General features: G+C 35.4%; 1 protein-coding gene across 1 annotated transcript in view; it reads right to left on the bottom strand.

Annotated features, from left to right (window-relative positions):
- Positions 1–12,558: 12,558 nt before the first annotated feature.
- The window catches only part of LOC145683695 (uncharacterized), a 125,973-nt gene continuing 121,005 nt past the window's right edge, over positions 12,559–17,526 (bottom strand). The window contains exons 21-22 of the mRNA XM_081755066.1: positions 16,217–16,299; positions 12,559–12,869 (exon numbers count right to left, since the gene is read on the bottom strand). Coding sequence (XP_081611192.1) covers positions 16,226–16,299 — 74 coding nt within the window. The 3' untranslated portion in view covers positions 12,559–12,869; positions 16,217–16,225. The remainder of the gene's footprint in view (positions 12,870–16,216; positions 16,300–17,526) is intronic.

The raw sequence follows: 17,526 nt of genomic DNA, 5'->3' as shown, positions 1-17,526 counted from the left end.
GAGCGAAGAGTAAAGGGGACTTATACGAGTAATGATGGTGCATTTTGAGAGTGTCTGGGAATTGTCACCGACATCTAGAATCTCGTTCCGTTGCGGTTTGCGTGAACAAAACGAAAATTTTGTTTTTACAGTATTTTGCGATAGGTGGCATAGCTGTTATAATTATTTGATTCTTTGCGTTTCGTTGCGAACCCTCTTACAGACTAAGGCTCCTTCAATGGCTAATAGCATATTTCAACGTTCTTTATTACTGAGACAACTTCCATTAACTCTGGTGAGTAGTTTTACGAGCCATCCGAAACAAAATATAGGGATACTTCATGCAAGAAAGAAGGTAGAAATGTAGATCGTTTTTCTGTAATAAGATAATATGTCTTTCTAGTGGAGAGGAAATAATATTTATCAACTTGATAAAAAGAAAGTGTGTTGTAGGGTTTATCTTATTTTGAAGACTATATAAGAACGTGGAAACTAAACTCCAATAAAATATAATAATAATAATAATAATAATAATAATAATAATAATAATAATAATAATAATAATAATAAGAAGAAGAAGAAGAATAATAATGTCGCATTTTTTTTAAAACACTGTCAGGCTTAGCTGCTTTTTTTCTCAGCATCTTCCAAAAGGCCAGAAAGGTAAAAAAAAAGTAAAACAACAACAACAAAAAATACTTCTAAAAGTAGTACCAACCTAATGAAATTTTAGAATTAAACTTGTAAATACAATGATGCATTCAAAATTCTCCCAAAGAGATTTGGACAAGGAATCACGTCCATCAAAGGCGCATGCCCTAGCGACTAGATCAATCGGCAGGTCATAGATGTAACTAGAGAAGAACTAGGCTTCGTAGCAATTACTAATTACTCCAAAGAGGGTGAGCTCATATTATTAATAATAATAATGTACAGGTGTTATAAAGGTTAGTGTTAGCCCAAGCCATCTAACCAGCATACGCCAGTAAATTACACTCTGTTACTAGCACGTGGCACTCATTTCGCGCGCTAGTACAGGTATCTTTATTCAAGATGGCGGCCAACAATGTGAACGTGTACATATAAACACGTGTGATGGTAAAGTTTTAAAGGATTGATTGATTTTAGTTTAGCGTCCCTTTCAGCTGCGAGGCTATATGAGACGTGGACCTACTGATTAACGTGGAATCCGAACCACATGAGCTCCCGCCGGGAATCGAACCAGGGAGTTTTAAAGGAAGGAGGGCATAAATCTAGCCTACATTTACAGAATACTTCAGTCGCAATACGATGATAAGAAACTCAATCACAATCGCTTTTGAATGGTGAAAGCGTTTTTAAAAAAATGGTCACTGACTATCCCATCGCGGTGGATCCTAAATCACAAAACTCATTAGTAAATACATTCAGCGCGTTAAGCAGCTTAGCGTTGGCAAACGTCGCATAATGTGTCGTTCTACTGTGTGTAATCTTTCGTTAGTAACAGTAAAAACAATAATACACATGACCATTCTCCCGAAGATGAGAGCACATTAGGTTCAAAAACAGCTTTCAGCTTTTGACTGGCACAGACTTTACCCATAATTCAGTCTTAACTCCAAGTGCTTTTAATCTTCTTAGAACTCTAAAAGAATTCCTAAAATTTCAACATTTCTAGAATAATGAGGAAATAGAGCAGGGTATCTTAGAATGTTTTAGACATACTAGCAAATCTTTCTATGTCTGGCAGGCTTTAGCATGGGCGTCTCTGGCGGGGGTGACGAGGGGGACGCGTCCCCCCAATATTTTGGAGTACAAAATATTCAATATGTTATTCTAATTTAATGTATTTATAACGACAGAATAGTAAATAACAATAATTATATTTAATTGGAATATAATATTCAGGCTGTGAAATGATTATAACAGAGTTCTTGATATACCTTAGGGGGTCCGTTAAGGTAAGCAGAAATGTAACAAATTAAATCGAAGATAATAAACAGTTTGGGCTAGGTACTACCACTTAAATCACCTTCTTTGATGTCCCCCCCCCCTCAAATTTTACATGCCAGAGACGCCAGTGGGCTTTAGTGAAATGCTGGGATAAATGTATAACTGTACCAAAGGGTTATGTGAAAAAATAAACTCACTCCTTCTATCTTTTTCTATTTTTATTTTATTTTTCGCACAAAATCACGAATTACTTGAACTACCCTCTTAATATTATATATTGAAGGTTTTTTTTTTTTTTTCTTTCTAATCTGGGGATTCTGTAAGCAAATTCTTATGGAGATTACGTTTCTTCTATAGCATCAAAGAAAATAATTTACATCAATAAAGTAGTCAGTGGCGGATCCAGAGGAGGGCAGAACAGAAAACTTTTTTATTATATATATATATATATATATATATATATATATATATATATATATATATATATATAACCCTCATAGAGTTTGAAACTATTAAAAGTAGTTCGAAGTTGCAGTATGACAACCCGCCGCCCCCACAGAAGAACTAGATCCGCCCCTGAAAGTAGCTGGGACATTATCTGATTAGACATGATAAATATACAGATGGTTATCGAAATATTTAAAGATAAACAACTTAGCTTATTTAATATGATGTTAGATTACCGTTAGATTGCGGAGAGGTATTCGTCGTGCAATGTAACCGTATAATTTATGAATGGTTTCACAAGGAACATTGTACCATTTCTTAGCATTACCTACTCAGGTCTCTTAGCAGAAATGGTTTCTGCTCTGGATTCCTAACTCCAGATTAGGGCTGTTCCGATAATCGAGTAATCGATAACAATTCGATAAAATTTCAAAACCGTTTCATCGATAAAGAATTTTAATTTTATAGAAATTATCAAACTTTCGAGACTGCCGAAATGTTTGAGACTCTCGAAATGATCGAGACTCCCGAAATGTTCGGGACTCTCGAAGTATTCGAGGCACTCGAAATGTAAGAAACATTAGACAACTTCGAGACACTCGAACTGTTCGAGAATCTCGAATTGTTTGAAAACAGCAAATACAGAAATATATCAATATGATCGCATTTGTCGAGTCGCTTGAATATTTAGAAAAGTTCGGAATTGTCGGAGTGTTCGAAAGAAACGATGTATTCGAGGTTATCATAGTTATATATAATATGTATTACATATATGCAGTGTTCATTTTAAAACTTCTCTCCTTAGCAATGTAGTGAAGGAAAAGTTTTTTCCCCACAGATCTGTACAAGGTTTAAGCAGTCTGTCAGAAGAGAGAAAGAGGAAGAGAAAACATGCATCACCCGAATGGAATTGGAATCCAAGACAACATTAGTCTACTAATAGTCACTTTGCCGATTGCGCCAATAACGGAGCAGGCAGAAAAATAATTTTACATATGATTTCGACAAATACAACTTTGCAATAACTTATCAGATGGAAAAAAGTTGTTTGACTAGTTTGGCTGCAAGAAGAAATCATTGGAGAGGTGAAGGAACCGAACTGTCCATCACTACTTTTGATAATACCCGAAACTTCGATAATACTCGAAATGTCGATAGTACCCGAAACTTCGATAATACTCGAAATGTTGATAATACCCGAAACTATGATAATACTCGAAATGTCGATAATACCCGAAACTTCGATAATACTCGAAATGTCGATAATACCCGAAACTTCGATAATACTCGAAATCCTCGATAATACCCAATACCCGAAACTTCGATAATTTCAAATACTCAAACGGTTTCGAGTAACCGACGACAACTCGATAAATTTTCACTCCCGAGTTCGATAGGTCTTCAGCCTTATCGAACACCCCTACTCCAGATCTGACAATGAAACCACAACCTGAAGATTCAGCAGCGTCAATTGGTGAGGAATTGGTGAGAAAACGAAATGATGTATGTACACTCATGTCCAAAATTATTGTCGCATATCTATAACTGTCTCCTTGTGAGAATATAATCTGATAATGATTTTGCAGGGTATTTTTAATATTGATAATATGTATATAATCGGGAAATGTATATTTGTGGTAAATTTCATAGGAAATGAATTATAAATACAAAAATTAGAATGAGTAAATGGACAAGACAGTTTTATTTTCGTTTTATTGTTCTTATTTACTGCTCCTTTGACATGAAATTTGCCATATACATGTTTTTGCCGATTACACATACTAACATGGTAAGAAATGCCGGGTGAATTCGTTATCAAATTATATTCCTACAACATCATATTTATAGATATGCGACAATAATTTTGGACATGAGTGTACCTGCCAAGCATTCGGGAGTTACTCTGACCTTCTATCTTCAATATATACATGCACATTTCGCACACACAACAGTCATAACTTGTCCAGTGGAGAAGAAAAATGGAGGTATCGAAGCAGTTTGTTCGCGTATATTTGTCGTAATAACATTAAAGTTGTCGCATAAAGACGCGACATATGACAGAATTTGAGGAAAATGACGTGAACGAACGCACCACCAGAAATTGGTTCCAGAAATATCATTCGAGAGATTTAAGCCCTTCAGGTGAATCTTCCAGTGTATGACTACATGTGTTGGATGACGATACACTTAAATCAGCCTTCGAGAAGGAGACTGGTCTGACGTGTATGGCTGCAGGAAAGTTCCATGTTTCCAGTGAAATAGTAGGACTACATTTGTATGGAATAGAGAAGCAGTGCTTAAAGTGACATCAGATGAGGTGACGGTATGGAACAAATATGACCATATATTTAATATATATATATATATATATATATATATATATATATATATATATATATATATATATATATATATATATAGAGAGAGAGAGAGAGAGAGAGAGAGAGAGAGAGAAAGAAAGAAAGAAAGAAAGAAAGAGAACTAATATGTAAATATTTCACGCTCCACTATCATCAGTGCCGTATATACTGGTTTGCTGGCTTGAGCTACCACTAACCTTTCATAACACCTGTACATTCATAATAATAATAATAACTCTTCCTCTTTGGAATATTGAGTTCTTGCTAGGGAGCCTAGTTTCCTTCCAGTTACACCTATGCTTTGGATAAGTTGTGCTAGCAATGAAGAACGTTGAAAGAGGCGATTAGCCAATGAAGGAGGCTCAGTCTATAAGAACCTTCGAAACGTAACGTAAATAATGAAACAAATAACTATAAAGCTCTGCCAATTCCCACAAAATACTGTCAAACACAAAATTTGAGTTGCGTTGACGCGAACCATTACGGAACGAGGCTCCAGGGACCCGGAAATGCGCTGTCATTACTCGTATAACTTTCCTTTACTCTTCGCTCACGCCCAAGAAACCGATTTCTCTAGAGGCAACTGGTCCTACCTGGCAGGCCGTTCGTACTCTGCGGATGTAGATGGAGCGAAGGGGAATACGCTCATAGCTACACGATTCTTGCTGCAGAGAGGAAAATTTGTGAAACATACTTCGATCTCACTCCCTCCATCCCTCTTATGGAGGAAACTTTACCTTTGGTTTGGGGAAAGAAGTGAATTTCTTCGGCTGCCTCGCCAATTTGTCATTCAATCGTGTGGTCTTTGGCGAGTGAAGATCGTGGACTACCTAAAATTGTTAACCAGTCGGTGCACAGCGAAGCCCATGAAATAATTAATAAATGTAGCAATTCTGTCCGCATCCAACAAATGAAGGGTCTCAGCTACATCAACTTGTCTTTCCTCTTTCGAGAGAGGTATGGGAAAGCACATACTATTGACAGCAGCTCCAGAAGGGGCACACTCGAAATAAAAAGGCTCTAGTTCCGGCAAGGAACTGAATTTCCCTTCTCTAAACTGAATGAACTTAAAAACTTTTGAATATCAAAATATAAAAGTGTAAAAGGTAAACGGCTTGCAAGGCTTAGGCTTTCTATTGTTGAACTAGCCTTTAGACTTCTGCATCTAAACTGATTGTTGAGCAATAGTGATTACGAAGTGAGGAAAGAAGCAGAGGCGGTATGCTTTCATAAAAATTATGCTTGACCATATCGGCGATCTAAATGTGGAAGAACACGGATGGTACGTTTACCTAAACATCGTATTTACAATAACATAGCGATCCAACGCGGCCTTAAGTGGGTTAAAACAAGAAAATACATATATGTTCATATGTTTTTCGTCTCGTTTGCAAGGCTTTGTAGGCAATCTCATCTCATCTCTAGTATCTAATATTTAATGATTCTTTCCAACTTCATTTCCATTTTCAAAAACTTCCTCTGGTCTCGGCTCGTGCTCAATACTAATTTTCTTGTATAGTTGTAAACACAGAATTCCAGACAAAATGAAAAGAATAATTTTGAATGTAACAAAAGAGTCCTGTCAATATCAGAGACGGATCCAGGTTAAGCATTTTAGGCGGGCAGTACAGTAGCTAGAATTGTTTGAGGGGGAATGGAATCGCTCTCACAAATGTTGAAAAAAAATCAAGAGCATAAATTCTGCCATTGAATAGGGTGATAGGGAACTATTAACTTTTCAAAGCAGTAGCAACGAAATCTTTGATAGTTCAAACATATTTGTTGACTCAATGCTAACATCGTACTTATTACTGTGTAAAATCTTTCTTTTTTCTACCTGCAAATTACAATATAAATAAGTTACTTTTACCGGTATGCCATACCGGCCGATTTTCTAACTTTCGGATGCATAACCGGCTCATACCGCCTCACTTTAAGCACTGTAGAGAAGTCATACAAGTTAAGCAAGTGAGTATCCCACACTTTGTCGGCAGCTAACAAGAAACAACAAGTAACAACATGTTCGTTCTTGCACGCCCAGCACCTTAATTTTGCAACAGTTTAAATCATGTAATTGGGAGAATTTGTTGTAATTACAACAACTAAAATCTATTGCTATATGTATATGAGTACAAAACAGTTACTTAACAATCTTTATAGCGATTCAGGGAGAGGCCAAGCTTCTGCTGTTTGTGGTTCTCCCTTTCAGAAATTATTTACATATTATAGGATGGCGGGTAAATACTTAATATATGTAGATAACACAAAGTTACATGAGGTTATAAATACTTAATTAGTTCATAGTAAAAATAATAATAATAATAATGACACATTAAGATGGTATTGTCTCAATTTTTAAATACTCGTTCAGCTGTTTTTTAAATTTGCTAAAAGTTTGTAGTTCTCTGATACCTAGGGGAAGGGCATTCCAGGCCCTAATACATTGGTACCTGATGCTTTTGATGCCATAATTTAATCGTGGTTTTGGTTTTTCAAGTTCTTTGTTTGTCTTTGCACGTGTACTAACTGAGTGTACAAAAACATTCGTATTAAATATTTTCCATAAATACGCCATTTTCACCAGTATTGCGAACTTTATCAATGTTTATCATATCTCCGGAATAGTTTGAGATATCGAAGTGCTGTAAACGGCAAATTATCTTGTGCGTTCCTTGCAAGTCACACATGTAACTAGATATTAAACTTCTCTAAGAATTTTTTTTTTCGAAATAAAGCCTTTTAAAAAATTCAAATTTTTCAAATTCTGGTAACTTCGTTCATCTTCATTCGAAACAAATCATATCAAGCCCATGGTATTCAATGTTAAGGTACACTCATGTCTAAAATTATTGTCGCATTCCTATAACTGTCTTCTTATAAGAATATAATTTGATAATGATTTTGCAGGGTACTTTTAATACTGATACTATGTGTATAATCGGGAAATGTACATTTGTGGTAAATTTCCTAGGAAATACAAAAATTAGAATGGGTGAAACAAAATGTTGCTAAATGGACAAGAAAATTTTATTTTCGTTTTATTGTTCTCATTTACGGCTCTTTTGACATGAAATTTTCCACATACATGTCTTTGCCGATTATACACATACTAACATTATAAGAAATACCGGGCGAATTCGTTATCAAATTATATTCCTACAACAACGTATTTATAGATATGCGACAATTAGGGATACCTTGGTCCTTGGTCCAGACCCCAGACCAAGACAAAGCGTTTTTTTTTTAAATTTGAACCAGGGGGGCTTCACGGGAGCGTTTAAAGTGACATGTAAAAGTAGTAGAAAACGGCCGATATTAGCACCGAATACATAGCTTTCGTGGTCGCTGAGATCAATAGTGAAACTCCGATCGCATTCCCCCCATTCGGCTGCGAGTCGTGGGGCACCGAGACATGTAAAAATAATCTAAAATGACGTCAAATCCATAGTTTTCGCGGTTGCTGAGTTGATTGGTGATACTCCCATAGGCATTGACTACAAAATACAGCCCTTATCGGCTGGAGCCAGAGGCTTTTTTTCTTTTAAAAAATTTGAACCAGAGGGTCTCAGGAGGCGTTTGCCGGGATAGAAATGACCGATATTTTTCTCGTGCAGTTTGTTTACATAGATATTTTAGTCTGGCCCATGCGAAGAATAGGTATATTCAGCTAGTATATATATATATAGCACTAGCATATATTACCCGCTTCGCTGTGTTGAAATAAATAATTTAAATGCACACTGATAGTGGCCATTTTTGATCATTTTTATAAATCTCTTTCTCCCCCTCCCACAAGTGGCGGGGCTGATTTTAAATTTAAATGTCACCTATTGGAAATGTCACTGTTCATCTGAATGATCCCAAAAACTATGGATTAAACACTAATATTGGTCATTTTCGATCATTATTATATATAACTTCCCCTCCCCCTCCTCCCTGCTGCGGCACACGGCATCAGAATTGTCACTCTCAATCTCAGCTACTCCTAAAACTATGGAGTCGACACTAATATTAGTCATTTTCGATCATTTTAAAATATTTATCCCCCTGCTCTTCGTTGTACCCTCCCCTCCCCAACTATCAGGGCTGAACGTGGATTGAAACAGCATCAGAAGTGTCACTGTTTCTCTCATTGACCCCGAAAACTATGGATTCAACACTAATATCAGTCATTTTTGATCATTTTAAAATTTCTCTGCCTCTTCCCCCCTTATACGTTGCATCGTCAAAGTGAATATCCTAAAGTAATCTCTGTCCCCAAAAATCATGTATGTTAAAAATTTGATTGAAATCGGTCTGGTGGTTCAAGAGTGATAAAGTCACAAAGGTAGTCATTTTTTTTTTTTACATATATGCCCCTCTCCTCCAGGTTAGCTCGTCAAAATGAAACGGTAAAAGGCACCCAAGGATCGACCCTCATATATGTTGAAAATTTGATCGAGATTGGTTGGGTGGTTCGAAAGTTATGAGGTTTTATTAGTTTGTATTTATACGTCCACCTTCCCTCCTCAAACCCTATTATCTACCGTTAAAGTAAAATTACAAAAATGTTTCTAGATCCAAACCTCATGTATCTTGAAAATTTGATTGAGATCGGTCGGATAATTCAAGAGTTATTAAGTTACAAAAATAGTCACTTTCAGTCTTATATAAATTGATTTTTATATTTCTCTTCCTTCTTCTCCTCCCCTACGTTGCTGCCTCAAATTTAAATCATAAAAACGATTCCAGGCCTGAACCTCATCTACGTTGAAAATTTGATCAAGATCGGTCGAGTAGTTCAGGAGTTGTTAAGTTTTATTTATTTTTCCCTCCCCCGCCCCTCAGTTCTACCCTCAAAGTGAATAGCCTAAAACCAACTCGTGGATACTTGTGGATATATATAAATCAAAAGTACTATGTTTGTGATTTCATAACTCTTAAATCACTTGACCGATGTCGATCAAATTGTCAACATGAATGAGGTTCGGGACAAGTATGATTTTCATCTTTTCACTTTGACAGTGCAACTTAGGGGACATATTTAGAAATGATCTAAACGACCGATATTAATATCGAATCCAAAGTTTTGGGGGTTACTGAGATGAGCAGTGACATTTCCAATGCCGTTTAAATCCAAATTAGGCATCGCATTCGAAATCAGCATTCGGGAGAAAGGAGGGAAGATACTATCTAAAAATGTTTGAAAATGAGCTATATTAGTGTCGAATTCATAGTTTTCGGGATTCCTTGAAATGAACAGTGACACTCCAGATGCAGTTTAAATTCAAATTGTGCCCTTTATGTAAAATGAAACATATTTTCTCCGCGGGAAGAACGTGTATATACATATATAAGAAAAGTATAAATTATTTTCATAGAAAATACTGAAAACAAAGTGATTGTTTTCTTTTGTGATTTGTAGAAGTAAATGGATGTAAACTTGAAGTATGTCAGCACAATCTGCAAACTCTACTATTGCTCAACGTTGCTCAACACAGTAGATATTCCAAAAAATAAATCTTTATTTACTTCTATGCACGCGAAGGTTCTTTGTTTACTTACCGTATGTGTAATGGTTGCTATGAAAATAGTTTAGGGGCATGAATTGATAAAAGGTTCTTAGCATTTGAATCGAATTAGTAAAACGTAACATTTTAAACAAGATCTTGGAGTTCCAAGTATGATGTTATAATTATTATGAATAATCTATGCTCTTGCTATGTAAATACTGTGATAATAAGAGAATGAAACGCTTTGAGTGTCTCGTAAAAGTTAATTTTTATATTACGAGTTCAATAAAATCTTTTTTTTTTTTTTTTGGCAAATTATTTTTTTCAGTATCATTTGCAGTGTACGTGTTCATTGAATTAGGAAGGAAATAGCTTAGTTCTTTATTAAAATGCTGTTAAAATACAACTTAAATTTAAATTCTTTTATGACATTACTATATGTAATGCAAGCCAAAGTATACATAATAATTACTAATATAATTAATTTAATTTTTATGCAGTTTATGAGCACTGCAAGCTATTTTTAAACATAATTATTTTATATATAATTAATTATAACTTTAGTAGCACATTTTTATTCTTATATTATAATTTAGGCATAATTTATAAAGGGTATTGAACAAAGAGGAATTGCTGTAACTGATATGAAGTTGTTTCTTGAATAAGTTAATTATAACATCCCTCCTTCCGAACGACAGTATCTATATATTTTTTCATCTTTCATCCCCAGGGAAATTAGGTTATTACGATACTCGTGGATTTCGTAATATATGCAAGTGTTACTTAACATTGTTCTATAATATAACAATCCGTTTTATGGTTTTACGGTGTTTTAGTAGGGCTGAAATTGTCACTATAAAATGTTTTCCAATTTTAATAGCAGTTGTCTATCCATTGCTGCTTTCAAGCATTCGTGAATGAAAATTCTGCAAATATCCCTGTGTTTCTCTGCTTCCCAACTTAGCTTACTTTTATAATTTCTAATATAACAAGCAATAATAAGCCAAAACAAGACATAAAATTCAGAATAGATTGGGCAAAGAAAGCATACGAAAGAAAGCAAAATGTGATATCAAATATTAACATATAAGTGACCAAACGATTGATCAAAGCATAGGGCTGTAAATGAGATATGGCCTTCTATAGAGGTGAGACATAGATTCTAGACGAATAAGTAAAATGGAGAATGAATGCTATAGCATAAGGATGTTATAAAATATATTATATATAACAATCTCTTGAAGCCATACATCACAGTTTCACCACCCCTACTCTGCCCACTCCACCCAATAAGGTTACAAGGTTTTGAGCCATCATTTATGGCGGAAACAAAAGTAGCCAATCAGATGATGACGGGAACCAAAGTAGACAATCAGACGATGGCGCAAACGAGAGTAACCAATCAAACGTGTCGATGCACGGTTGGCTTTTTTGGCTTCATTGACTTAATAGAATGAAGATACCTATGTGTATATCCTATATTTTATAACAGCCTTGCTATATCACCTTTGATGTATATATTTCAAAGCATTTTTATGTAGGTATAATAATATTAATATACTATAGTACTTAATTACGTAGTAAGTTTATTACCAAAGATACCTTATGATGTATATATTCCATGTAATTGCTTGTAATTTTTGTGTAATATGTGTGTATCCCAACTACCGTCAAGTGAACTTTATGGTGGACAAATACCGTGTGCGTGGGTTTCCTCGGGGTTCTCCCGTTTCCTCTCACTTTCTTCATTCCAGAATTTCATTCATTTCTCATCATCACCGTCTTCTTTAGCCTCACCGGCATAATCGTGGGATGTAAAACTCAAAGATTTCATTTCATTTCTCCAGATATAGGGCGTACAAGAAACTTTTTCATTGAAATATATTGGATCTTTTGATACAATAATGTACAAATCAAACAACTGTCATCGTACTGTGGTTTCTTATCCAGATGCACGTTTTTTTACCATTAAACCATCTTATTCTTCAGACTTAGCGCCTTATGCCTCTTTCCAATGTATAAATTCGTCTCAAAGAATAACCTTTCATGCTATTTCCAAAATTGTTAAAGGTGTAACCTGTGAACAATCAAAATACCTAACACAGTGTTTCTACAATGCCATTCGAAATCTAAAAGTCAGCAGGCCCGCAACCAGCCACAGAGGTTTGGAGGGGGGGGGGGGCATGAATAGTATAGGGGGCAAATGATTAAAAATTTTCTTGCAAATGTCTAAATTGTGTTTTTTGTATTAATAACAGCATTTCGTATTGAGGTCTGGAGAGGCCTGAAAGTCAGTACCACTAAATACTTCAACCCAGGATGGACGACAATTGAAAACTAAAGGAAAATGAAGGTGTTTCACTTTTATTTAAGTATTCCATCATTCCAGTTGTAAAATATATTAAACTCACTGTACGAACTACTGACTTTAAACTTTTACGTGATACTGAACTAGGTAATTTGAAAATCTGATATCTCATACTAGGAACATCAAACATAATTACGTATAAAATTTGACATTCAGAAAAGGATCAACTGTACAACAAGTATTTTACAACAGTATGCCAATACAAATGTTTTGAATATTACAAACATTTATTTTAATATCACGGAGCTTTTTTTCTTCCTCTTCTTTGCTTTCGAGTTCAGGTCGATTATTCTATAAAGAGAAATAAGTATGAGGGGTTAATATTACTTAACTTTAATAGGTAATACTAGCAGTAATAAATATATTTTTGATACCCAAGCATTTTGACGTTGATCCGTTGTAAACCCACTGACTTTGTACTTAGTTTTCAAACATCAAGACATGACTGTAGCACTGCACTTTGGTTTAAGCTTTTTGCTGTTTCATTTTCCTATGGTTTTTCTTTGGTTCCAGATGGTGTTAATTCACATCCGGAAATACGAACGGCTAATTATTTTACCTATGAAATATTTTACCTCAGGAAGATCCTTCACTGTGTTTATTTTCCTCCTTCGTCATTCTTGGGAAAATCCACATACATGCCGTAGACCACCTTGTGGTTCGTACACCTTTTAGGATAGTTTACCCTCCTAAAGACAACTAGTTAGCCTAACTTTTCTGCTCATCCACCTTCCGAGGAGGTCGTATTGGCATCTAGTACAGGCTGACACCTTATTGTAAGAGTAAGTCGATTCTCAGACCTAATTAAAGGGCTGGATGCAAGAACCAGATAGGTCCATTTTTTTAGCGAATTTGAGATCATGTTCTATCAAGAAAAAATCACTATACATTGTGTGCAAGAATCATGTGGATCTGATGATTATATTCAGTGTTGTAACGTAAAAGGAGGTACTTACATGCAGTGTTCATTTGAAGTTAGAGCAAGAAGCAGGCAACTCTGGAAAAAAAAAAAAAAATTCTAAAAGTGGACATTCCTGGTTCTTGCATCCAACCCTTCAATTGCTCGCTTTCTCTTATGGAGAGCTGTAGACTGGAATTTTTCCTTCGTTTAGAATGAAACCCAAGGCCAGTTCTCCACGTCTTTTAGAAAACATATACTAAGTGATAAAATGTAATGTCTGTGCTGACTGAGGGAATAAAGAGCGAAATTGCTCTTAGAAAAAAATGATTTGCGATACTTCCTTGAGCTGTTTGCTCCCTCAGTGTGCAGCCAGACTTACCTTCCTTCCAAAGCTACAATTTAAATTTTTACCCCTTCTCAAGACTTTCCTCAAGAACTCCCACTGCTGCTCCATGAGAGATGATTGACTCCTTTCAAATTCTGGCCAATTCTACTTGGCAGAGTTTCTTGTATTTTCTTAAAATTTTAACAGAGTTGTTCTGCTCTGACTAGTGAAGCTAAAAGGACAAACAGAAAACGTCTACACTCAAGATTGTGGCTAACGTATTTTGGGATCGCCATGGTATCCTGTTAGTCGATACCACAAATAAACACCATTATCTCAGCTGGTACTGTGCTACCTTGAAAAAGCTTCGACATCCTATACAGAATAAGCCCCGTGACATACTATCATCTGATGCTATGTTGCTGTATGACAACGCACGCCGTCAATATGCTGCTCAAATTCTAAACAGTTAATGAGATCTTTTGTATGGGAGCTACTAGACCACTCACTGTAGAGCTCGCAATCTGCTGCTCAAATTCTAAACAGTTAATGAGATCTTTTGTATGGGAGCTACTAGACCACTCACTATAGAGCTCGCAATCTGCTGCTCAAATTCTAAACAGTTAATGAGATCGTTTGTATGGGAGCTACTAGACCACTCACTGTAGAGCTCGCAATCTGCTGCTCAAATTCTACACAGTTAATGAGATTTTTTGTATGGGAACTACTAGACCACTCACTGTAGAGCTCGAACCTTTCGCCGAGAGATTATCATCTGATCCCCTACCTGAAACAGTTTCCCTCCGATCAGTGGTTTGACACTGATGAAGAAGTGAAAACAACGGTTGAAGATTGGCTTCCGTCAAGGCGGGTGATTTCTACAACGCAGGCATACAAAAACTTGTGGAACGCTTTGATAAATCTTTAAACAAACATAGTAACTGCATTGAGAAATAACTTAATGTGTACAGAAGAAACGACCAAAAATGTATGGCACTGTCTTTGCTAGTTTTTGTTTCTATTGAAAATCGGACCTTAATTTTAACAGATACCCCTCGTAAATATATAAAAGAAGCAATAGAATATCGGATTGTCATATGATATATGTTGCTGTGAAAAAATCATCATTATATAACATCCTGAAATTAGTTAAATTAAGGTTTCGAGATTAAATAATACGGTTGAGTCATTGCAAGTAAATACAAACCACTTTTATTAGATACCGTGGTAATTTTTGCGGAACCTGAGAATAAAATCTATAAGATGCAAAAAGGACTTGAGGAAAGGCTTTAAAAATATAGAATGAAAACAAATAATAAAAAGACAAAAGCCATGGTGAATGAAACGAAGCGGTCGGTGTCAAAGGAAATAAAATAGGTGATTAGTTTTCGATATCTCGTAGTAGTACTATTAGTGATGATATGAAGTACGAAAGTGAAATAAAAGAAAGATAGAAATCGCGAAAGGAGCATTTAGAAGGAAGGAAACTCTATTTTATAAGTTCTTGAGTAAAGAGATTGAACAAAGACTCATAAAGTGATTTGTGTGGAGTAATTCTGCATGAAATTGAAACTTGAACGTTACCCAAAAGCAATGAAAAGATCCTGGAAGCTCTAAAATTGTGAGTCTGAAGAAGAATGGAAAGATTTAGCTGGATCGAGCAGAAGACGAATGAGAATATGTTAGAAATGGTGGGAGACAAAAGAACAGTTTTAGATGTAGTTAGAACAGGGTTTCTACTGATGTGGAGCAATCTATTTCCCTGACTTTTCCTGACCTTTCCAAGGAAATTCCCTGACTTTAATGACAGTTGTAGGATGGACGTTGACATATAAATAAGAAATAAATAAACGGTGAATATTCATATATGAAAACATTTATTCTATAGAGACATATAATAACGAATTGTTCATACGTACATTCCATTTAGCACCCATAAAAATCTGAGCAAGTTCCATACTGTGATCATTAATGGTTGGCTAAGCTGAAAATGGTGAACAATTAATGTTAGAAAAAATACATTTTATAAAATTTCCCTGAATTTCTCTGATTTTCTGTCTTTTTCCCTTAGTTTCCCTGACTTGCACCATCTTCCATTGAGTTTTCCCTGACTTTCCTGATTACCTGACCAGTAGGAACCCTGTAGAAAGAGGAAGATTAACTGGTTGGGATATTGCCTGAGAAGAACTGTACATGAGGGACGTGCTAGAGGATACGGTGGCAGGAAAGTGATAGAGAGGAAGAAAGAGGGTATAGTTACTGTACGGTATCAAAACAGAAAAATCGTTAAGTGAAGACGAGAAGGTCAACTGGAGACCATGGTGCATAGAAATTTCTCATTTGCTGCAAGTAATCTGCCAAATAAAAATTATGATTCTTATTACGTTTAAACGCATATATGCTATAACTTACCCTGCGAAGCTATTTTTTCCTTCCACGAGGCATAGTAATATAATTATTAACCATTGAAGATGGGTATGGAGAACCATGAAGATCTGGAAGTAAATCAGCAAAAATTTATCGCATTTCAAAAATTAGTTTAACAAGTGTTTTGCAATGATCATGAAAATAGATTTGAATGGAATTATAATGTTGGTTCAACACTCGAGTGAACTTCTTAATTAGGACATGATTTTCTATAATACACAGAGAATTACATTTTCTACATAGAAAAAATTCAGTTATAATTTTTCACATGTTTCGAAATTAACAAAAGAACTATAAGAATTGTATTTTCCTTTTGCTGCTGATTTGCACTGGCTAAAAGTTATCTAATATCATAAATATAACACTGTTATTACTAATACGTTTTATTTCAACATTGGAACGAAAAAACGCGTATCTTCTTTATTCACAACTGGGATAAAATCTATTCCGAGATCAATAATGACATTGATATTAGCCATATTATTCTGTCCTTCTCCTACAAGGTGTTGCCGTTTACGGTAAATAGTATCAAAATTGGCGTACGAAACTTAAGTACAGGGTGGCCCAAAAGTAAGCATAAAGTTCCGTACTGACCAGCTTACAGCATTTTATATAATTTATTGTTGTTATCCATACAAGCAGTGACTTACAGTTTCTTTATTATTATTTTTAATCTCTTTTCACTCATACCTTAAGCTTGGAACAAACAGAAGCAAAAAAAAACTAATTATCTTAATAAACTAAAATGTCATATTTTGTAGGACTGTATACGTACTTTTGGGCCACTCTGTATAATGACTGTTCGAGCACATAGTACACGAAGAAGGTAAAGTAATCGCATCAAAGGGTGCCACCATATCACGATACCAACACACCATACGGAATAGGTCATATTTGTAAGTACCATGGGATGCAAGGGGTTAACACAACCCAAACTCCGAATTATTGACCAGAACTGATATATCACGAAAACAATGTGAAACACATTGGGGGATTGAAAACAGATTAATACACATTCATGGTGATGTAAGTCTATATTTATCAAACAACTGGCTTTTCCAAAATGTTTTTCAGTTCGTTTATTTGCATTAAATGAATATTTTGAAAGGGCAAGAAAGAATGGCAGATTTTCCGCATCTGGAAAGCAAAGAGTGTTATTCAATTTCTGACAGCACTACTCTGTGTGTGAACACATGTTTTGCGCACCCGTTATGTAATGTTAAAATTGTACAAGACCCTACAAACAGAGACACTGTCCTTTTACCTGTTACTAGGTGTGTATGGTAATTTCGTTC

The sequence above is a fragment of the Thermobia domestica genome, chromosome 4, assembly GCF_964235325.1.
Source record: "Thermobia domestica chromosome 4, izTheDome1.hap1.1, whole genome shotgun sequence".
Taxonomy (NCBI): Eukaryota; Metazoa; Arthropoda; class Insecta; order Zygentoma; family Lepismatidae; genus Thermobia; species Thermobia domestica.
Note: the sequence above shows the minus strand (reverse complement) of the source record. Positions and strands in the feature narration are given on the sequence as shown.